The 24,394-nt window shown below is 40.7% G+C and overlaps 2 protein-coding genes and 1 long non-coding RNA gene across 10 annotated transcripts in view; 2 read left to right on the top strand and 1 right to left on the bottom strand.

Moving 5' to 3' along the window:
- The window catches only part of ACSM5 (acyl-CoA synthetase medium chain family member 5), a 35,993-nt gene extending 30,462 nt beyond the window's left edge, over positions 1-5,531 (top strand). For 2 of the 4 annotated variants that reach the window (XM_024349794.3, XM_054668296.2), the window contains exon 14: positions 393-5,531. In XM_024349794.3, coding sequence (XP_024205562.1) covers positions 393-656 — 264 coding nt within the window. In that variant the 3' untranslated portion in view covers positions 657-5,531. Of the gene's footprint in view, positions 1-376 lie in introns of all 4 variants that reach the window. The other 2 variants (XM_024349795.3, XM_054668297.2) reach the window with 1 other exon arrangement.
- On the bottom strand, positions 301-7,131 carry LOC104002546 (uncharacterized). Of its 2 annotated transcripts, XR_008539762.1 has the most exons (6): positions 6,909-7,131; positions 6,035-6,153; positions 4,447-4,745; positions 2,259-2,421; positions 1,527-1,692; positions 301-989 (listed from the first exon to the last, which is right to left on the bottom strand). It is a non-coding gene; the product is annotated as an uncharacterized LOC104002546 (long non-coding RNA). The 2 variants fall into 2 exon arrangements; XR_002939968.3 differs by lacking the exon at positions 4,447-4,745 and having other exon boundaries at positions 6,909-7,129.
- A 4,425-nt stretch (positions 7,132-11,556) lies between these two features.
- The window catches only part of ACSM2A (acyl-CoA synthetase medium chain family member 2A), a 35,285-nt gene continuing 22,447 nt past the window's right edge, over positions 11,557-24,394 (top strand). The window contains exons 1-3 of one of the 4 annotated variants that reach the window (XM_024349797.2): positions 11,559-11,720; positions 12,127-12,514; positions 20,166-20,350. In XM_024349797.2, the coding sequence (XP_024205565.1) occupies positions 20,174-20,350 (177 nt within the window). In that variant the 5' untranslated portion in view covers positions 11,559-11,720; positions 12,127-12,514; positions 20,166-20,173. Of the gene's footprint in view, positions 11,721-12,126; positions 12,515-20,165; positions 20,351-24,394 lie in introns of all 4 variants that reach the window. The other 3 variants (XM_024349798.2, XR_008539763.2, XM_024349796.2) reach the window with 3 other exon arrangements.

The following is a 24,394-nucleotide window of genomic DNA, read 5'->3' on the forward strand; positions in this document are numbered from 1 at the left end:
ACACTCTGCCTGGGCTCCGACTCAGAGCCAGGCCCTGTGCCAGGCACTGGGGATATGGAGAAACTTGTAACCCTGGCTGCTGCTTCAGCTTTTTTCTGTATTTCTTCACTTGGGTTCTCCCCAAAGCACATTTTGTTCCTGCTCTAAGAACAGCCTGATCCCTACCACAAATCAGATACAAGAGGTAGTGCTCAAATGCTGTCAAAATGATCCTGTGCTCCAGGCTCCAGCTGTTTTGCTTCTGGCCATTTAGGGGGAAACCCTGAATCAGGGACGCTTTCCAAGGACAGGCAGACAGTATTGTCTCTTTCAAAACAAAAGTCTTTTTGAGAAATGATGATTTCCAAGTGTTTTTTGTTTTGTGTTTGGTCACTAGGTGGCCTTTGTTTCAGAACTGCCAAAGACGGTTTCTGGAAAAATCCAAAGGAGTAAATTGCGAAGTCAGGAGTGGGGGAAATGAGGTGCAACCCCAGGAAGGCCCCGTAGACCTCCGAAGACTCCACGAGAAACTAATGGATCACTGGTCAGCCCCCATGGGGAGCATCATCTCTTCAACCCTAAAGATGTCAAAGGTGTGCAGCTTCCAAACGGCATCCCCAGGATCACTGGGCAATGCTGGAAAGAGCAAAAGAATATCATTGGCCCTGACCACATAGATGCTGCGCCGCCTAGCAAATGCTTGGTGGTTCGACTTCTCCCTCTGTCTGGGGGCAGCCTTAGCATCTGCCCACTGGTCTCACTAAGAGCTTTCAGATTTCCCTCCACAGGACAGGTTACCATAGACTTGGGGCACTTGTGGGTACTCATTCTCTGCCAGTGGGAATGTAAAGGCTTCATCCTTTGTATGCAACCATTTGGCAAAAGTATGCAGGAACGTAAAATAAAATATCCTTTAGCTCAGAAATTCTATCTTCGGGAGTCACCACAAAAGAAAAAAATCAAAATGCAGAAAATGTGTGGTGCACTAAGATGATCACACAGCATTAAAACTAAAAAAAAAAAAAGAAAAAATTAACAATTAACATCCAAACAACAAGGAAATGATTAACAAAATTGTAGTAGATTAACTCAATAACATATGATGTAGCCACTAAAATATTTGAGAGCAGTTTAGTATGTCTTGGGAAAAGTGTAAGCTATATTAATTTTAAAAATCAGAGCAAAAATATTCATACTGGAGAATCCCAACTCTGAAAAATAAAGGGAAAACTGTAGTTAATTGTAATCCTCCTGGAGATTGAGGAGGGAGGGAGAGAAAATAATGGATGGTAGTTTTTCTTCTTCCTTTTTCACTACATTTCTGTATTTTCCAAGTTTTGTACTAAGCACATAGAACTATTTTAATGAAGAAGTTATGTTAAAGAAAGCACATTCTGCTTCATGTCTAGTTCTTCCTCCACATACTCATACATCAACCCCAAAGACTGCTGTATTATGTCTGTATTAGTCAGCATTCTCCAGAGAAGGAGAAGCAATAGGACATATTTAGACACAGGAGAGGGGATTTATGATGGGAATTGGCTCACTCGATTTTGGAGGCTGAGAAGTTCCACAATCTGCCATCTGCATGCTGGAGATCCAGGAAACCCTGTGGTATAATTCCATCTGAGTCCAAAGGCCTGAAAACCAGAAGAGCCAATGGTATAACTCCCTGTCCGAGTGCAAAGGATCGAGAACCAGGAGCTTCACCGTCTGAGGACAAGAAAACACAGATATTCTAGCCCAAAAGGAAGGAGCAAATTCCTCTTTTCTCCTTTTTCTCCTCGTCATGCCCTAATGGATTGGATGATGCCTGCCCACGTGGGTGAGGGCAGATTTTCTTAGTCTATGGCTCTATCTCTAATATCACCTGGAAACACCTCCCAGAGACACCCAGAAGTAATGTTCACAGCTATCTGGGGACTCTTAACCCAGTCAAGTTGACACCTAACATTAACCATCACAATGTCTTATCCAGGAGGGGCATAAAGACGTGCAGCCACGGCTCAGGCCTGCAAACAGGAAAGGGTGGTTCTGGGAGCAACCCTGGAGGAAAAGCAGCAGATGGAAACTGAAGCAATCCCTGTGCTGCTGACCCCACCCCCAGCACCTCCACACCCTCCAGGGAAAATTCAGTGAGCACCTACTCAGTACTGAGCTCTGAGACTGCAGTGATACACCAAAGCCAGCCTAGTCCCTACCTATGTGAGTTTTCTGGGGCTGCCATAACAAAGTACAACAGACTGGGCCATTTAAACAACAGAAATTAATGTCCTCACCGTTGTGGAGGCCGGAGGTCTAGGATCAGGGGTTGGCAAGGTTGGTTTCATTCTGAGGATGTTTCCTTGGTTTGTAGATCGCCGACTTCTCCCTCTGTCTTCACGTGGTCTTTCTTCTGTGCATGTGTGTCTGGGGCCCAATCTCCTCTTCTTCTAAGGACACCTATCATGTCAGATTGGATTAGGGCCCACCCTCATGACCTCACTTTAACTTAATCACCTCTTTAAAAACCTTGTCTCCAAAGACAGTCACGATCTGAGGTACTGGGAGGAACTGGGGTATCTGGGGTTAGGACTTCAACATAAGAATTTGGGGAAACACATTTCAGCCCAAACCCTTGTGGAGTTTAGTCTAGTAGGAAGGTCATTATTATTTATCACAGAATAATGCAAGTAAATGTACAATTGTAATGCCATGAAGAAAAGAATACATTTAAGACACAGACTGGAGAAACTGATCAAGACTCAGGGGACTGAGGGTATCAGGGAGGCTTCTATAAGAAAGTCCCTGGACTGGGTGCAGTGGCTGATGTCTGTAATCCCAGCACTTTGGGAGGCTGAGGCGGGTGGATCACCAGAGGTCAGGAGTTCGAGACCTGCCTGGCCAACATGGTGAAACCTCGTCTCTACTAAAAATACAAAAATTAGCCGGGTGTGGTGGTGTGCACCTGTAATTCCAGCTGCTCGGGAGGCTGAGGCAAGAGAATTGCTTGAACCCGGGAGGCAGAGATTGAAGTGAGCTGAGATCATGCCACTGCACTCCAGCCTAGGTGACAGAATGAGACTTCATAAATCGGCTCTGTCTAGGCAGTGGGCAAGGTGAACCCACTGAGCAGTTACAATTCCCTTCCATCAAGCCCACCTGCTGGCTTTATCAGCAGCCTTTTGTCATACACAGGCTGGAGGTGAGTGAAGCTCCAAAGTCAAGTTGGGATTACTTCTGAGCATGTCATGTAACACCCTCTCATTAAACGGTGGTTATCTGTTACCCTGGTCTCCACTTGGAGCTTCAGCCAAGATTCTGAGACAACAGAGGAAGTCCCATTTAACATTCTCTTCCATGGGTGTCATAGCTCATTGCTATTGCTTATTATTTTAGGTTTGTTTTGCCTGTCTTTCCTAGTAGATTGTGGACTCTTCTAGATCATAGGCTAGATGATAGTCTTGTCTGTCTTCCCAGTGCCAATATCAGGACCTGCTGCCTAGTAAATTGGCAGTAAATATCAGTAAATAGTCATTGAATGAATGACTGAATGAATGAAAAATAAGATACTAATTGAGGGGAATAGGCAGCTGAAGAGGCGTCAAGGAAGAATTACACCCGAAGACCGTTCACCTCTTTTTTCTTTCCAAATGAATATATCTGTTTCTTTTCTTGAGTGCTGAAAAATTCTTAATAGAAACCTAACAGTTCTATCTTGTACACAGGCAGGTGACTTTCCCTCTCTAGGCCTCTTTTTCCACATCTCTCTATTGGGGACTGGAGTGTAATACTAGACCTACTTTCCCCAGCCTTTCCATTGCTGTGGACTCCTTTCTATCATTCTGCCATCATGTTTGGAAAGATTTTCTCTCAAAGTTCATACTTCTTCCAATCCACTATGTCCATCAGAATTTGAGGTGGTGACAGCTTTTATTGAGTAATGATGCTTGTATGTTAGCTATTAATTTTATTTTATTTTTCTTGTTTCAGTTTTTATCTTGGTTTTGATAAATAATCCTTAGCTAGAAAGGGCCTAACCTCCTATTGTGCAATGTGGTAAATCACAGCAACAACTTTTGGTTTTTTCTTTTTAGAGGGAGTCTCACTCTGTCACTCAGGTTGGAGTGAGGTGACATGGTCTGGGCTCACTGCAACCTCTGCCTCCCGGGTTCAAGCGATTCTCCTGCCTCAGCCTCCCGAGTAGCTGGGACTACAGGCATGCACCACCATGCCCAGCTAATTTTTTTATTTTTAGTAGAGATGGGGTTTCACCATGTTGGCCAGACTGGTCTCAAACTCCTGATCTCAAGTGATCCACCCACCTCGGCTTCCCAAAGTGCTGGGATTACAGGCGTGAGCCACCATGTCCAGCCTCACAAGCAACATCTTTAATGTAAGGAGAGAATCAAGGAAGTCTAGGACATGCCAAGATGGGAGCACTGATCCTTTCATTTCAGGGTTTCTGCCTGAGAATCCACAGCTCACCTTATACACTTCCAGTAATAAAGATGAAGAGGATTATGAGGGTGGTGGTAGTGATGATGATGATAGTAAACCACTACCACTGGTTGAGCTCTTTCTTAACTGTTGAACTTCACTGTGGGCTTACTAGACATTATCTCATTTAAGCCCCACAAAAAGCAATAAAGTAGGTATCTTTCATTCATCCCTTCATTTAGCAAAAAATGATTCTATTCCTACTCTGTACTCAGCACAGTTCTAGGCACTGAGGATACAGCAGTGAATGAAAGAGACAGAAACCGCTGACTTCTGGAAATGGCAACCTAGTGAAAAGAGAGATAACAAACAAAGAACTATTAGGTTGGTACAAAAGCAATTGTGGTTTTTGCCATTCCTTTTGATGGTAAAAACCGCAATTACTTTTGCACAAATCTAATTTTAAAAATTAGAGTATGTCGGACAGTGTCAGTGCTAAGGAGGAAAATAAAGTACAAGTAGTGAATAGGGACTACGGAATGGTGGTGCAGGATTTTAAATAGGGTAGCCAGGAAGGGGTTTGCGAAGACCACGTTTGAGCAAACCGAAAGGTGAGGGAGTGAGCTGTGCAGATGTGGGGGTCAGGGAGGACACTGTCCCAGAGACAGAAGAGCAGGTTCAAAGGCCCTGAGACAGAAACAATCGCCTGGTGATCCCCATTTTACAGAAGAGAGATCTGAGGCTCAGAAAGATGGAGTCACTCATCCAAACTTGCACAGCTGTAAGTGGCAGAGCTGGGATTCGAATGCCAGGCCCGATACCACCAAAACCTGCATTTGTTTCTCATTTTCTCATATTTTTCAATTCAGACACTGAGGATGTAGGCGTTGGGGCATCGGCAGAGTGGTTAAGAGCTAGACGTGATGTGAACCAGACCTGGGTTCAGGTTTTGTGGTGCCACTTACCTCCTTGCGTGCCTGACTTGAACTGTCTGAGCCTCAGTTTCCACATGCTGAATTGGGGATAATAATAGATAACTGCTGGGGTTATAGAGGTGGTTGAACGAAACACCTGCACAGTTTGTGGCACACTAAATGCTCTCTCAATAAATGTGTTTTTGTTGTTGTTTGGTTTTTTTTGTTGTTTGTTTTTTTTTTTTGAGATTGAGTTTCCCTCTTGTCCCCCAGGCTGGAGTGCAATGGCACTGTCTCAGCTCACTGCAACCTCCACCTCCCAGGTTCAAGCGATTCTCCTGCCTCAGGTTCCTGAGTAGCTGGTATGACAGGTGCCCACCACCACACCCAGTTAATTTTTAAATTTTTTTTAGTAGAGACGGGGTTTCACTATGTTGGCCAGGCTGGTCTTGAACTCCTGACCTCAGGTGATTCACTCACCTTGGCCTCCCAAAGTGCTGGGATTACAGGTGTGAGTCACTGCGCCCAACCAATAAATGTTATTCCTAGTTACTATTACTCAGTCTACAGCCCCATTTTCTGGAGGGGACATTAAGATTCTGCACCCTAGAAGACTGGTGAGTTTCCCACCTTCATGCAAGGGGTCTCTGGGTGAGTTGCTTCGTGAAAGATCCCAATAACCATTGAAATAGCAGTTTCTTTCCAAACCACTAATTATGTACCTGGTATTTATCATATGCCTCGGCTGCTCAAACTGCAGCAAACAAACTCCATGGAAGAGAAAAAAATGGGACTCCAGAGACTTGAAACCACGGCCACTTGTCAGATGCAGCCCCCAACTCTGAAAGTGAGAAGCAGAGACAAAGTTATCTCCTGAAGCACATGGATACTTTTGCGCAGGTTTTTCAGATCAAACATAAGGCTTTGCAGAAGTCTAGCACTTTGCATTGTTCTCCACGTCTAAGAGTCTTAGGGGAGCAGCATCACACCCCTATGGCAGCCGGACAACTGAGAAGCCTCCAGAATTGTCTTACTCAGGCTTTACCATGACCCTACCAGATAGATGCTATTTTAATCTCCATTTTGTACAGGAGGAAACTGAGGCACAGTGGATCAGTGTGTGTGTTCTTTTGGTAAGTGGTACAGCCGAGATTTAAAATGGGTCTTCTGATGGCAATTCTCAGGCATTGTCTCTTGCTCCAGGCTGCCTCCAAAACTTTGGCTCCATCCAACCAGACCACCAAAGACTTCCTGAGACAATCAGAGGTGGAATGTGATAAAGAAAATCTGTTTTTCCCGCGATGATTCCTGACTGAAAACCCCCTGCCCTGGGAAATTCTGAGCCCCCACCACGGAGTTCTGCTCCCAGCATTTCCCCAGCAACTCCAGCACTTTTTCTATTTTCCCCCAACATTGAATCCCCACTGTGGGTCAGATTCTAGGGACACAGAGGTGGCCAGCTGATTGTGCACAGCCTCCAACAGTGACCATTTCAAATCATTTTCTTTTAAAATGCCTCTTTGCCGAAACACGGTGTTCCCTATGAGAAGGACACTGGACTTTGAAGTTAGATTTGAGTCCTGTTGTAGCACTTACCAGCTGCAGGAGCTTAGCCAAGTCGCTTGTCCTCTCTGAGCCTCAATTTCCTTATCTATAAAATGGGGCTCTGGATACCTCTCTTGTAGAGTTCTTGTTTAGATTACATGTGAGCACATCTATAAAACACTGAAGACATGAGCTAGCCGTTATTCTTTATAAACAGTCATCAGGAGAATTTTGATTTTCCACCTCACAGATTTCCCACAGGAATGTGCTGTCCTGAAATGTGTCTAAAGGTCAAAATTTGAAAAACAGAAAGAATGGAAAAGAAAGTCAGCAAAGTCCAGCATCATGACTTGGCAGTGTCCCCAGTGGCCAGGTGCAAAGGAGCACCCAGAGAGGTGTTTTCAGACCACTGTAAATAGTGTGAGTGCTATTTAGGACTTACACACACTCAGACACATGCACACACACACAAATATAGATACAGCCACACACATCTGCAGTTTCACTGCCACACATAGACACTCACACATGCAAGCACACACAAATATCTAGTCACACTTCTAGACACTCACACACATGAATACACACAGTTACACTTACAATCTTATGCACATGCCAAACTCATAAACAGATACATAGACATACACTTAACTACAGAGCTACATATACATGACAGTCACACACATAGTTACATACACAGTCTCACACATACATTCACACACATCCACATCTACCAACACACACGCATGCATGTAAGTATACATAAACACCTGTACACCTGCGCATACAGCTCTACACACACTTGCACACATGTACACATACACAGTCTCACATACATCCATGTACTGACATATAGGCACACATGGGCACAAACATGCACAACCTTACACACATGTCTTTACACACAGAACCGCACACACATAACAGCTATACATACATCCCACAGTCACATGTGCACACACAAAAACATACATACATGCACTTAGGCTATCTCACATACACAGCTACGTACTTCACACAGGCACACACATTATAACAACATGTTTTCTTCTCTTTACAGCCCTTATTCATTCTCTCAGCTATTTACTGAATATTTACTGTGTGCTAGCTACCGTTAAAAGTCCTTGAGCTAAATCATTGAACAAAATGGGCAAAAATATCTGCCCTCATGAAGCTTAGATTCTAATGGAAGGAGAGAGAGGCAAAAATAGTAAGTAGGTATGTTAGCAGGTAGTGAGTATTAGAGAAAATAGTGCCTAGTAATGAGGAGGAGGAAGAACCAACTTGGAGGTGGGTTGCCGTTTTGAGAAGGTGGTCAAGGTGAGCTTCATTGAGAAGTTGACAAAAATATTTAGCAAGAAAATAAAGTAGGAGAGGGAGTTATCCATGTAGATATCTATGAAAAATCAGTCTGAGAAGAGGAAACAGCAAGTGCAGATACCCTAAAGGCAGAGTGTGACTTCAAGGAACAGGAAGAAAGCCCTTGTAGTTGACCTGCAGTGAATAAGGGGGTAAAGGAACAGCACATCAAACCAGAGATGAAGAGAGTGTGTGAAAATCTTACCGGACCTTGAATAATGAGGTAAAAACTCTGAAGTTAATTTTGCATGAAACTGAGATTCACCGGTAGGTTGTGAGCAGAGGTGTGACGTGATCTGACCTCTGACTTATCCTTTACAGTACATAAAATGAACTTAATTACTTTACATGTTATTATCTGTGTCACTTCTGAACAGGAATGAATCTGTCATGGTCACCTCTGTGTCTACCTGAGAGTAACACTCAGTCAATATTTGTTGACTACTTGATAAGGACAGACATTTCCAAGGAGAAAGTGTTCTGAGGTGCTCCAGTTTGGATGTTTGCTCTCAATAAAACTCATATTGAAATTTGAGATGGAACCTTACAGGAGGTATTTGAGTCATGAGGGAGAATCCCTCATGAATAAATTAATGCCCTCCCTAGGGAGTGAGTGAGTCCTAATCCTATTATTCCCCACAAGAGCTGGTTGTTGCAAAGAGCCTGGCATCTCCCCACTATCTCTCTTGCTTCCTCTCTCACCATGTCATCCATGCACACGTCAACTGCCTTTTACCTTCTACCATGAATAGAAGCATCCCGAGGCCCTTGCCAGCTGCAGATGCCCAATCTTGAAATTTCCAGCTATCAGAATCATGGGCCTAATAAACATTTCTGAAATAAATTACCCAGCCTCAGATATTTCTTTATAGCAATGAAAAATGGACTACAACAGGAAATTGTTGCCAGGGAGTAGGGTATTGCTATAAAGATACTTGAAAATATGACAGCAGCTTTGGAACTGGGCAATGGAAAAGGTTGGAAGAGTTTGGAGGGCTCAGAAGAAGACAAAGAGTTGAGGGAAAGTTTGAAACTTCTTAGAGATTGGTTAAATGGTTGTGACCAAAATGCTGTCAACGTAAAATAGTCAAAAGAGTCAGCATCTAGTTAAAAGAGCTCATTCAAGCACAAAGTATGAGTGCGGCCATCCAGGGAGCACAGCTATTCCAAAGAATGGTGAGCAGTGTTGTGCTCCTGGTGTAGGGGAAAATGAGGATTGCTTATACCAGCAAAATGAAGTTGCTGAACAAAATTACAACATTTTCCATAAAAAAGGTTAACGTACAGATATAAGATTTCATTGGCTACTTTTGATTACACGCTAAAGGGATAGTTTAACATTCTATTAAAAGGAGACAGTCACAAGGGTCTCTATCTTCACTTTGTTTAGCTCAGTTTTGAATAAAGAAGAGTCTAGTTAATGTATAACATCTCAACACAAAGGTCAGAAAGCAACGGTCATGCACCAGAATCAGGGGAAGTTGTGTTACCTCAGTCAGCTTTCAGGCCTTAAGTTTTCCCTTTTGCATGATAAATTTGGGTCCTAAATTTAAATTTTTTACAATGCTGATAGAAATATAGACAGTACAGGCCATGCTGAAAAGTCTCAGATAGAAATGAGAAACTTATTGGAAGCTGGAGCAAAATTCACCCATGTTACTCTGTAGCAAAGAACTCGGGTGCACTGTGTCCATGCCCTAAGGCTTTGTGGAAGGCTGAACTAAGAGTGATGACCTACGGTGTCAGGTGCAAGAGATATCTAAGCAGCAAAGTGCTCAAGAAGTGGTGTGGTTACTTTTAACAGCTTATGCTAAATTGTGACAGCAAAGGAAAGACCTAAAGCCTGTGTTTATAATTAAAGGGGAAGAAGAGCATTAAAATTTGGAAAATTATCAGCCTGGACATAGTGGTAGAGAAGAAAAGAGAATTTTCAGGAGAGGAGTCCAAGAAAGTGTCAGAACAACCCTTTGCTAAAGCATGACTAAAAGGGGGCCTGGTGCTAATAGGATAATAGGAAGAAGGTTCCAAAGGCATTTCAGAAAACTTCGGGGCTGCTCCTCCCATCACAGGCCCAGAAGACCAACAAAGACCGAATGGTATTAATTCTGCAGGCACCCAGAATGTAGGAGCCGTAGATGCTTGGTGGTAAGATCCTCTACAAAGAATTCCCACTAGGGAAATGCCTCATGAAGCCGTGGAAGTGGGGCCACCCCCAAGACACAGAACTGTAGGATCACCAATTTGCAACTCCAGCCTGAAGAGCTGAAGCCTGGGCTGATACCAGCTATAAGACAATGTTGACCATGCACGGTGGCTCATGCCTGTAATCTTTGGAAGGCCATGATGGGAGGATCACTTAAGTTCAGGAGTTCAAGACCAGCCTGGAGAACACAGTGAGACCCTGTCTCTATAAAACATTAAAAAATTAGCTGGGCATAATGGCATGTGCCTGTAATCCCAGCTGCTCAGGAGGCTGAGGTGGGATGGTTGCTTGAGCATGATAGATTGAGGTTGCAATAAGCTGTGATCAGACTACTGTACTCCAGCCTGGGCAACAAAGTGAGACACTATTTTAAAATAAAATAAATATGAAGAGATATAAAGAGTTTTTTTCCCTGTTGAGTTTTGGGCTTACTTGGACAGTGTTGAGTTGGGGTGGAACAGGGAAGAGAAGGGATCAGACTCTGAGTGTAGCCTGCAGGTGGATCTGATGGCTTTTTCACATCCATGTGAGAAAGAAAAGAGTCAGGGCAGTCTCTAAGATTTGATGTTGGAAGAACTAGAGGAATAGGGGTGACATTTGCTGAGATGGATAAAACCATACCTGGAATGAGAGTGGCCAGGGAAGGATGTGATCAACCTCTTAGCTTTGGACAAAGTATGTTTGAGATGCCTGTTAGATATCCAGGTGGAGAAGTCAGGAAGATGAGGATGCAGGAGAGAAAACCAGGTTGGATACACATGTGTGGGGGCCATTGGCAAGCCACATGGTATCCAAGCTATGACATTTGATGAGATAATGTACAGAGTGAACGTGGATAAAGATAAGGAGGAATCAGCAAAAGAGAAGGAAAGCAAGAGGACAACCAGGCAAAAGTGGTATGCTGGAACCAAGCAAAACAAAGAATTAAAGGAGTGGTCATCAAGCCTATGTGAGCTCCATTTCTCTCTCTTTGGTTGAAGCAATAATTTTCTGTCAGTCCTGGGCATTAACCTGCTTCATGCCCCTTGGATTGAAAGTGCAAGTCCAGTCGACCTCAAATGCTCTAATGTTGTAATGTCCATAAACTTGGCTAGGAGGACTGCTGTTACCCTTTGTAAGACTCCAAAGTTATCCATTGTCAATGATTAGCTGAGCTCTCTTTCCAAGAATGCAGGGATTCTGAAGCTGCCTGCTTGAGTTACTGTGCTCTCTTCCAAGGCTGTAGGAGTTCTGGAGCTGCTGGCTAGAGAGGAGGGTGGACCAAGCTCTCCCCAGAAAGACATCCTGAGAGGACTTGGCAGGTGAGCACTGTTTCAAGGAATGGGCTGATGGGGTCATAATCCATGATAACCTCACCAATCTTTTAGAGTCACAGCTGGTGAGAAGAGCAAAAATCCTCACAGAAAAGCAGAAATTCCTAGGGACCATGAAAGACAGTACCTGTCAAGTCTTAGTGAGGAGGAAACACTGGGCAGAGGAAAAGGCACCTTTATGGCGCAACAGGGATAGACGAGGGCAGCTGGAAAAAGGTGGTAACAGGGGGCTGGTAGTTGGGTGGTGGTCAGAGAAGGATGAATCTCAGAGGAGGTGAGACCAGAAGAATGAAGAAGAGCCTATTATGGAAAAAGAGAGGGACCAGCAGGTACAAAGGCAATGTGTAGTTCTGCTCAGGAGCTGGTACAGAAATCTTCAATTCTTATTCTATAGGAAAAAAGGAGACAGAAATGTCAGACACTGTGATGGTTAATACTGAGTGTCAACTGATTGAATTGAAGGATACAAAGTATTGATCCTGGATGTGTCTGTGAGGGTGTTGCCAAAAGAGATTAACATTTGAGTCGGTGGGCTGGGAGAAGCAGACCCACCCTTAATCTGGGTAGGCACCACCTAATCAGCTGCCAGCATGACTAGAATATAAGCAGGCAGAAAAATATGAAAAGAGAGACTGGCCTAGCTTCCCAGCCTACATCTTTCTTCCGTACTGGATGCTTCCTGCCCTTGAACATCAGACTCCAGGTTCTTCAGTTTTGGAATTCAAACTGGCTCTCCTTGCACCTCAGCCTGCAGATGGCCTATTGTGGGACCTTGTGATCATGTGAGTTAATACTGAATAAACTGTGTATATATATATATAATATATATATACACACACACACACGCATATGTTAATACTTAGTAAACTCACATATATACTTATATATATGAGTTTATATGTATTACTTATACATATTAATTTATAAGTATTACTTATACATATGAGTTTATAAAATATATATATTCCATTAGTTCTGTTTCTCTAGAGAACCCTGACTAATACAGATTTTGGTGCCAGTAGTGGTTCTAGAGGAAAAGAATATTAAGGATGGAGTTCTTTTGTTGGTTTTGGGGTTTCTGGAGTTGGCGTCTTAATATGACTAGACCCCAAAATACCAAGGTCTCTACTTCTAATAGTATGGAGAAGACTGATAGCCCATGGTGTGAACTGTTTAAAGAGTTATACAAAGTAAATGCATTTGACACTCCTGATTCATTGCTCATGAGAGGCAAGGAGTTTAGTGACCCTATACATCATACCTTTGACCATATGTGGAGAACCAAGGAACATAATGAAGCTGGTTGTTTGCTCCTAAGTTCAGTGGATAAAGTGATGAAAGAAAATGATGAACTCAGGGATTCTATCTCCCACCTTCAGGAGCAGATACTGAGCCTCAAATCTGCCAAGATTGCCCTGAGTGAGAGTCTAATCTCCTGTAGAGAAAGAACTGAAATTGTGGAAAAATAGACATAAGCTCTTATCATGTGAGTGGTTGACCTGCAATGAAAGGTGCATGCACAGCCTCACCATGCACAGCCTCACCAAGTGTCTACTGTTAAAGTGAGGGCATTGATTGTGTTGCAGGAAGTCAGGAACCCCGAATGGAGGGATCGGCCAGAGCCGAGGCAGAAGAACATAAATTGTGAAGATTTCATGGACATTTATCACTTCCCAAAATTAATACTTTTATAATTTCTTATGCCTGTCGTTACTGCAATCTCTGAACATAAATTGTGAAGATTTCATGGACATTTATCACTTCCCCAATTAACACTCTTATAATTTCTTATGCCTATCTTTACTTTAATCCCTTAATCCTGTTATCTTCATAAACTCAGAATGTAAGTCACCTCAGGACTACTATTGCACAAATGGATTGTAAAACATGTGTGTTTGAACAATATGAAATCAGTACACCCTGAAAAAGAACAGAATATCAGTGATTTTCAGGGAACAAGGGAAGATAACTATAAGGTCTCACTGCCTGTGGGGTTGGGCAGAATAGAGCCATATTTTTCTTCTTGCAGAAAGCCTATAGAAGGATGTGCAAGTAGGAGAAATATCACGGAATTCTTTTCCCAGCATGGAAGAACCCTGGGGAAGGAATGCATTCCTGGGGGTAGGTCTATAGATGGCCGCTCTGGGAGTGTTTGCCTTATGCGGTTGAGATAAGGATGGAAATATGCCCTGGTGTCCTGCAGTACCCTCAGGCTTACTATGTTTGGGAAATTCCAGCCTGGTAAATTCTAGTCAGAGTGGTTCTCTGTTCTCAAACCCTGTTTCCTGTTAAGATGTTTATCAAGACAATGTGTGTACAGCAGGACATAGACCCTCATCAGTAATTCTAATTTTGCCTTTGCCTTGTGATCTTTACTGCCCTTTGAAGCATGTGATCCTTGTGACGTACTCCCTGTTCGTACACACCCTCCTCTTTTAAAATCCCTAATAAAAACTTGCTGGTTTTGCTGCTCGGGGTCACCATCATGGTCCTACCAATATGTGATGACAGCCCCAGAGGCCCAGCTGTAAAATTTCTCTCTTTGTACTCTTTCTCTTTATTTCTCAGACCGGCCGACACTTAGGAAAAATAGAAAGAACCTATGTTCAAATATTGTGGGCGGGTTCCCCTGATAGACTGGAAAAGAATGAGACCCTGCAACTTGGAATGGGGAGGTATGGGAGGACACTGGTGAAGCTGGGGATGCTGAGTTTGTAAACTCCGATGAACTTTTTTGCCAGAAGAAACAACTTCCTCCCCACCCAGTAGTGGCAGCATTCCCTCCCTAACCCATGCCGCTATCAGCCTTTCCACCTTTGTCTGAGGAGGTAAACTCTGTGCTGCTTGAGGCAATAGTGATGGCCTCCCCTGAGGCAGTTGCCAAGCAAGATAATGAGAAATAACAATCAGTACAGTTTGGCTCTCAGAAAGCCACATCCCTAGAAAAAGGGGAAGAGTACTACATAAGGGGAACATCCCATGGGAAAAAAGAATCTGAACAATAGCCTTGAGCCCCAGATCTTCCCTCTAACATAGCCTACCCAAATGAGAAGGAACCAGGAAAATGATTCTGGGAATATGATCAAACAAGGCTGTTTAACACCTCCCTCCAAAAATCACACTAGCTCACCAGCAATGGATCCAAACCAAGAAGAAACTCCTAATTTACCTGAAAAAGTATTCAGAAGGGCAATTATTAAGCTAATCAAAGAGGCACCAGAAAAGGTGAAGTCCAATTTAAGGAAATCAGAAAAAAATACAAGTTATGAGGGGAGAAATCTTCAGTGAAATAGATAGCATACATAAAAACAATCATAACTTTAGGAAATAAAGAACACAGAGAAAAATGCACTGAAAAGCCTCAACAATAGAATTGAACAAGCAGAAGAAATAACTTCAGAGCTTGAAGACAAGATTTTTGACTTAGCCGAATCCAACAAAGACAAAGAAAAAAAAATTTTAAATGAACAAAGCCTCCAAGAAGTTTGGGGTTGTGTTAAACGATCAAACCTAAGAATAATTGGCATCCTTGAGATATAAGAGAAATCTAAAAGTTTGGAAAATGTATTCAAGGAAATAATCAAGGAAAACTTTCCCGGCCTTGCTAGAGACCTAGACATCCAAATACAAGAAGCTCAAAGAACACCTGGGAAATTCATTGCAAAAAGATCATTGCCTAGGCACATTGTCATCAGGTTATCTAAAGTCAAGATGAAGGAAAGAATCTTAAGAGCTGTGAGGCAAAAGCACCAGGTAATCTATAAAGGAAAACCTGTCAGATTAACAGCAGATTTCTCAGCAGAAATCCTACAAGCTAGAAGGTATTGGGGCCCTATCTTCACACTCTTTAAAAACAAATTATCAGCCAAGAATTTTGTATCCAGTGAAACTAAGCTTCATAAATGAAGGAAAGATGCAGTCTTTTTCAGACAGAGAAATACTGAGAGAATTCACCACTACAAAGCCAGCACTACAAGAACTGCTAAAAGGAGCTTTAAATCTTGAAACAAATTCTGGAAACATATCAAAATAGAACCTTTTTAAAGCATAAATCTCACATGACCTATAAAACAAAAATACAATTAAAAAAAAAAAAAACCCAAGCTATACAGGCAAAAAATAGCACAATGAATGGAATAGTAACTCACATCTCAATACTAACGTTGAATGTAAATGGCCTAAGTACTCCATTTAAAAGATACAGAATTGCAGAATTGATAAGAATATGCCAACCAAGTATCTACTGCTTTCAAGAGACTCATCTAACACAAGAACTCACATAAACTTAAGGTAAGGGGGTGGAAAAAGACATTCCATGCAAACAGACACCAAAAACAAGCAGGAGTAGCTACATTTATAACAGGCAAAACAAACTTTATAGCCACAGCAGTTAGAAAAGACAGAGGGACATTATGTAATGATAAAAGGTCTTGTCCAACAGGAAGATATCACAATTCTAAATATTATGCACCTAACACTGGAGCTCCCAAATTTATGAAACAATTACTACTAGACCTAAGAAATAATATAAACAGCAACACAATAATAGTGGGGGACTTCAATACTCCACTGACAGAACTAAACAGGTCATCAAGACATAAAGTCAACAAAGAAAGAACTGATTTAAACTGTACCATAAAACAGATGAATTTAACAGATATTTACAGAACATTCTACCCAACAACCATGGAATATACATTTTATTCATCAGTGCATGGAACTTTCTCCAAGATAGACCATATGATAGGCCACAAAACAAGTCTCAATAAATTTGAGAAAAGTGAAATTATATCAAGTACTCTCTCAGACCACCTTGGAATAAAATTGGAAATCAACTCCAAAAGGAACCTTCAAAATCATGTGAATACGTGGAAATTAAATAACCTGTTCCTGAATGATCATTGGTTCAACAATGAAATCAAGATGGAAATTTAAAAATTTCTCACACTGAAGGATAATAGTGACACAATCTATCAAAACTTCTAGGATACAGCAAAGGTGGTATTAAGAGGAAAGTTCATAGCCTTAAATGCCTTCATCAACAAGTCTGAAAGAGCACAAATAGACAATCTAAGGCCACACCTCAAGGAACTAGACAAACAAGAGCAAATCAAACCCAAACCCAGCATAAGAAAGGAAATAACCAAGATCAGAGCAGAACTAAATGAAATTGAGATAAAAAAATACAACAGATAAATGAAACAAAATCTGGTTCTTTGAAAAGATAAATAAGATTGGTAGACCATTAGGAAGATTAACCAAAAAAAAAAAAAAAAAGAACAGAGAAAATCCAAATAAGCTCAATTAGAAAGGAAATGGCAGATATTACAACCGACACCACAGAAATACAAAAGATCATTCAAGGCACTACAAACAGCTTTATGCACATAAGCTAAAAAACTTAGAGGAGATGGATAAATTCTTGGGAAGATACAACCCTCCTAGCTTAAGTCAGGAAGAATTAGAAAGCCTGAACAGACCAATAACAAGCAGCAAGATTAAAATGGTAATACAAAAATCATCAGCAACAACAACAACAACAAAAAAGCCATGACCAGATGAATTCACAGCTGAATTCTACCAGACATTCAAAGAAGAATTGGTACCAATCCTATCGACGCTATTACACAAGATAAAGAGGAAATCCTCCTTAAATCATTCTATGAAGCCAGTATTACCCTCATACCCAAACCAGAAAAGGATGTAACAAAAAAACAAAACTACAGACCAATATCCTTGATGAACATAGATGCAAAAATTCTTAATTAGCTGCTAGCTAACTGAATCCAACAGCATATCAAAAAGATAATCCACCATGATGAAGTGGGTTTCATACCAGGGATGCAGGAATGGTTTAACATACACAGGTCAATAAATGTGATACACCACATAAACAGAATTAAAAACAAAAATCACATTATTATCTCAATAGATGTAGAAAAAGCATTTGACAAAAATCCAGCATCCTCTTATGATTAAAACCCTCAGCCAAATCAGCATACCATGGATATACCTTAATGTAATAAAAGCCATCTATGACAAACCCACAGGCAACATAATAGTGAATGGGGAAAAGTTGAAAGCATTCCCTCTGAGAACTAGAACAAGACATGAATGCTTACTCTCACCACTTGTATCCAGTATAGTACTGGAAGTCCCAGCCAGATCAATCAGACAAGAGAAAGAAATAAATGTCCTCCAAATTGGTAAAGAGGAAGTCATACAGTAGCTGTTTGCTGTTAATATGATTGTATACCTAGAAGACCTTAAAGACTCCTCCAAAGAGCTCCTACAACTAATAAATGAATTCAGCAAAGTTTCAGGACACAAAATTAATGTACAAAAACCAGTAGCTCTGCCATACTTTAATAGCAACCAAGCTGAGAATTAAATCAAGAACTCAACCCCTTTTATAATAGCTGCAAAAAAAAAAAATACTTAGGAATATACCTAACCAAAGACCTATTCAAGGAAAACTACAAAACCCTGCTGAAAGAAATCATAGATGACACAAACAAATGGAAACACATCCTATGCTCATGGATGGGTAGAATAAATATTGTAAAAATGACTATATTGCCAAAAGCAATATACAAATTCAGTGCAATTCCCATCAAAATACCACCATCATTCTTCACAGAACTAGAAAAAAAATCCAAAAATATTGTATCTATATATCTATATATACTATATATTATATATCTAATATATCTAGATATATATATTATATATTTATGGATAGCATATCTCCATATATACTATATATAGTATATACAGTTATGTCGTATATATAACATATTTATAATATAATATATGGATATAGTATATGTATTATTATATAATACATAATATTACATTATATATTTTATAACGTGTTATATACAATATAAATGTATAATACCCATATATTATATATAATATATCCATATAATATACTATATATATTTTATATATATATATATGTATTTTTTGCCACACTCCTGTGCCTTTCTTCATTCCAAGCTCATGGATATATAATATATCTATATATCTCTATATCTGTCTATATATATATATATATCATCTTCCATGAAGGCCGTATGGTATGGGAGGGAGACAGCATGAGCTTGGAAGGAAGAAAGGCACAGGAGTGTGGCAATGTATATTACATATATATAATATATATATTATATAAACATAAATATATATAAAAAAGAATTTTTTATATTTTTAGGTATATACTATATAATACATACATAGTATATATTTTATATATATATATATATATATATAATGAAATACTACTCAGCCATGAAAAAGAATGACTTAATGGCATTCGCAGCAACCTGGATGGGATTGGAGACCATCGTTCAAAGTGAAGTAATTCAGGAATGGAAAACCAAACATCATATGTTCTCAGCCATAAGTGGGAGCTAGGGTATACATTGTTGCAAAGGCATGAGAATGATACAATAAACTTTGAGGACTTGGGGGAAATGATGGGAAGGAGGTGAGGAATAAAAGGGTACAAAGTGGGTTAAGTGTATACTGTAAGTGTTAAGTGTATACTCCTTGGGTGATGGGTGCACAACAATGTCACAAATCACCAATAAAGAACTTATATAGAAACAACAATTATGACAGCTGTAATTTCTAAAGTGATTGTGTTAGGTCCTGGGCACTAGATGGATAGGACCTGGGATTTAGGATTTATCAGTCCAGATTCACTTTAAAGAAAAGTATGCTACTTGTGTTAGTTAACATTTGCTACAGTAACACACACCCTATACATCTTAGTAGCTTTTAGTCATGCATATTTTCCCCCTATGGGTCTGTGTGTTGCTAGTGGCCATGCTAGGCTCAGCTCAACTCCACATTTCTTGTTGTTCTGGGTCCCAGTCTGAAGGTACAGCATGATCTGGGTTATGCAAGTCTCATGCAGAGGGGAGAAATGTGAGAATTTCTGATGAACCGTAGAATCCCAGACACTCACATCTCGTTGACCAAAGCATGTCTCATGAGCAAGCCAAAGTCAATGAGAGGTGGATACATATTCTTCCTCCTAAATGCACTGGGAAGTCACTTAAAAATGAATGGGGATTTATAATCCTAGAACAGGAAGGGAGTGAATTGCTGGGAACAACAATCCAATCTATGACCCACTGTATTTTAAGCACAAGGGGATTTATTATATGGAAATGGGTGTTCACAAAACTGTCAGAAGTGTTGAAGATGTGGGATCTAGGACTGGGTCTGTATCCTCTTATGCCTTTAGAAAACAGCACCCCACAAGGAGACTGAAACAGATGCTGAGTGCCAATTTACTCATAACCACAGCAAATTAATTCCTGGGAAGAATCTTATAAGGTTGGGATGAATCTCCTGAAGCTGCTGATGATCAGTAGAGCAATCTGTTAAAGAAGCTTTCACCTGTGTCTCTTCTTTCTTTTACAGGCCTGAATATGCATTGGCTGCGAAAAGTTCAGGGACTTTGCACCCTGTGGGGTACTCAGATGTCCAGCCGCACTCTCTACATTAATAGTAGGCAACTGGTGTCCCTGCAGTGGGGCCACCAGGAACTGCCGGCCAAGTTTAACTTTGCTAGTGATGTGTTGGATCACTGGGCTGACATGGAGAAGGTAATGGGGTGGAAAAGAGGCACAGAGTGAGACAATTTCGTTGACTTTTAAAATTCATCCATTAATTCAGTAAATATTTGTTAAGTACTTATTACATGTAAGGCACTGTAATAAGCTATGGACAAGACACTCATCTTCCATGAAGGCAGTATGGTATGGGAGAGAGACAGCATGAGCTTGGAAGGAAGAAAGGCAAAGGAATGTGGCAACCTGGTAACTCCCAGGCAGCCAACACAGTTTGTTTACACTGTATGTAGACTGCACATGCTCTGTTGTGACCTCCCAGGGTGAAATGAGGACTTTTGGTCTGGGGTCGTAGAAGAGGCGGGTTTGAATCTAATAATAGCAAATCAAGCCTGGGCAACACAGCGAGACTCTGTCTCTACCAAAAATGTTTAAAACAAAATTAGCCAGGCATGGTGGCACATACCTGCAGTCCTAGCTACTCAGGAGATTGAGGTGGCAAGATTGCTTGAGCCCAGGAGTCGGAGGCTGCAGTGAACTGTGATCACACCACCGCACTCCACAGAGTGAGATTCTCTCTCAAAAAAGTGGGGGGCAAGTCAGCACTGACCGAAGACTGAGTCTTCCCAGAAAGTTAGGTCACGTGTCCCTGTCAATAGAGGTGTGCAAGTAAGATAGCTACGAGGTGACAGTTATCAAAAGGGCTTCAATATGAGACATCCAAGAAAGAAAAAGATGAAGAAATTTCTGAGTTTCCTTCCCAGCCCTGAGCGTCTAGAATTTTAATCCATTCACTGCTGATCCATCAATTGCCTTCACCTGAAGTCCTATGACTCTTTCTGTAGGATGGAAGGATTCATTCTGGCTAGGGGTAGGGGAAGGGGTGGAGCTACCAGCATGGACTTAATACATTGGTGCTCAAAAACAGTCATGATTATGACATGATGTCCTAAGTTCCCTACACTATGAAACAGTCTTAGCGTGGAGATTGCAAATGCCTTGCCTCTAGGCTGAAGACGGCCCTAGGTGTGGGTACTCTTAAAAAAAAATAAGGTTCAACATTTTAAAATTGAAAATTTTCAAACAGAAAGTTAGATTTCTGGATTTTTTTAAAGTTATACTTCCTTTAAATATTGAGGAAGGCCCTTTAAATATTCAGGAAGGCCCTTACTACCATGACTCACCATTCTGAATCCATAAAAGTAAATTTGCTATATAAACATCAAAAAATCTTTCCATTCACAAATAACACCATTAGCAAAATAAATGACTAATGAAAACCATGGGGAAAATATTCAACTCATATAACAGCAAAAAAGTTAATAATATAAAGTGAGCTTGTAGAAACCAAGAATAAAAAGGTGCAACTCATTATAAAACCAGGCAAAATATATGAACAGATACTTCACAAAAAAGTGAACTCAAATGGCCATTAAATATAAAAAATTCTCACCCTCCCTCATAATAAGAGTAATGCAAGTGAGAATTTTACTGAAATAACTTTTATGCACCTGTCTTGTTAGTCAAATACAAAAGGTTGTTTTTTTCTTTCAGAAAAAATAGTTTAATTATCACAAGGCATCTTAGTGGAAGGATGGGAAATATTTCTCAAATCTGCCCCCTTGAAAGCTCAGAGACTAGGGTTTTCAAAGATAATTTGGAGGGCAGGGGGCTAAGGAATGGGTGCTACTGATTGCTTGGGAATGAAATTATAGAGATGTGAGAAATGTCTTCAAGTGCTGAGTTTGTTTCTGGGTGAGGCAGACACAGGACAGGTAAAGTCAGTTCCTTGCTGTAGAATCACAGGTCTAGGTAGTGTCAGTAAGTTTTCCAGAATGCAAATGTCTGGAAAATATCTCAAAGGTCAGTCTTAGATTTTACAATAGTGATGTTAACTACAGGAGCAACTGGTGAAGTTACAAAGTGTGACTTCTGGTTACATGACTCCTAAGCAGTAAGCAAGCTAGGGAACAATGGCTGGTTATTGCTTAACTATGCTTATAGCTTAGCAGAATTGAGGCCCCTACCATCTACCATAATTCTAATGCTGTGGAATTGCATTAATTTCACAAAGGGATTTAGGTCACTGAACAAGAAGGGAGTTGGTTTCAGGAAGAGACTGTTGTCATCCTTGCTTTAAAGTTAAATTATAAACTAAATTCCTCCCATAGTTAGCTTGGTGTATGCCCAGGAATGAGCAAGAACAAAATACAAAGGTTTAACAACTCTATTGGCAAGCCTGTGAGGAAACAGACACTCTCATGTGTTACCAAAAGTGGTATAACTCTGATGGAGGCAAATTTTGAAATATCTAATAAAATTGCTAACATGTTTTGTCTTTGATTTTGCGTCATTACTCTCAAACTATGATCTGAGAACCCCTGAGGATACATGAGACTCTTTCAGGGGATATGCGAAGGGTCTATTTTACAATAAAACAGAGAAATTAGAACCCTTGTGCATCATGATGGGTATGTAAAATGTTACAGCTAATATGGAAAGCAATATAACATTTTCTCAAAAAATTAAAAAATAGAATTGCCATCCAGCAATTCCAACTCTGGGTATACACCAAAAAAAACTTAAAATCAGGGTTTCTGAGGAATATGTGTACACTCATGTTCACAGTAGCTTTATTCATGGTAGTTGGAAGGTCAAACAGCCCAAATATCTATCAACAAATAGACAAAAAATAAACCATCATTCTCAGCAAACTATCGCAAGGACAAAAAAACCAAACACCGCATGTTCTCACTGATAGGTGGGAATTGAACAATGAGAACACATGGACACAGGAAGGGGAACATCACACACTGGGCCTGTTATGGGGTGGGGGGAGGGGTGAGGGATAGCATTAGGCGATATACCTAATGTTAAATGACGAGTTAAGTGGTGCAGCACACCAACATGGCACATGTATACATATGTGACAAACGTGCACGTTGTGCACATGTACCCTAAAACTTAAAGTATAATAATAAAAAAAGAAATATCAGGCAAATCCAACCAAAAAAAAAAGAGATTATTGTATTTTTCAATGTGAGAAGGACATGAGAATTGGAAGGGCAGGAGCAAAGTGACATAGTTTGGATATTTGTTTTCTCCAAATCTCATGTTGAAATGTAATCCACAGAGTTGGAGGTAGGGCCTGGTGGAAGACATTTGGATCATACGGGCAGGTCCCACACGAATGACTTAGCACCATCCCCTTCCTTATGAGTGAGTTCATGGGAGATCTTGTTGTTTTAACATACATGGCACTTCCCCACGCTCTCTCTCTCTTGCTCCTGCTCTTGCCATGTGATGCACCTGCTCCCCCTTCACCTTCTTCCATGGCTGTAATCTTCCTGAGGCCCTCACCAGAAGCAGATGCCAGCACCATGCTTCCTGTACACCCTGCATAACTGTGAGCCAATTAAACTTTTTTCTTTATAAATTACCCAGTGTCAGATATTCCTTTATAGCAATGCAAGAACAGCCTAATATAGTACCTTATATAAATGAAATCACACAGTATTTGGTTTTTTGTGTCTGGCTAATTTCACTTAGCATGTCTTCAAGGTTTATCCATGTAACATATGTCAGAATTTCCTTCCTTTTTAAGGCTGAAATAATATGCCATTGTTATGTATATGCAACATTATCTATTCATCAAACATTCAGGTCAAATCTCGAATGCTCTGTTGCTTAAAAATTTCTTCTGTCAGATTCCCTAAGTCATTACTCTTAAGTTAAAACTTCCACAGATCACTAGGCTATGAACACAATGCAGCCAAGTTCTTTGCTGAAATATAGGAAGGAGGACCTTTGCTTCAGTTCCCTAAAAGTTCCTTATTTCCATTTGAAATCTGGTCAGCCTGCATTTCATTGTCCATAATTCTATCAGCATTTTGGTCACAACTATTTAACCAGTGCCTAAGACGTTCCAAACTTTTCCTCATCTTTCTATCTCTTCTAAGCCCTCCAAACTCTTCAATTTCTTCCCATGACCAAGTTCCAGAGTTAGTTCTACATTTTCAGGTATCTTTACAGCAATATCCCACTTCTGGTACCAATTTTCTGTATCGGACTGTTCTTGTG

Source organism: Pan troglodytes, chromosome 18 (assembly GCF_028858775.2).
Source record: "Pan troglodytes isolate AG18354 chromosome 18, NHGRI_mPanTro3-v2.0_pri, whole genome shotgun sequence".
In the NCBI taxonomy this organism is placed as follows: domain Eukaryota; kingdom Metazoa; phylum Chordata; class Mammalia; order Primates; family Hominidae; genus Pan; species Pan troglodytes.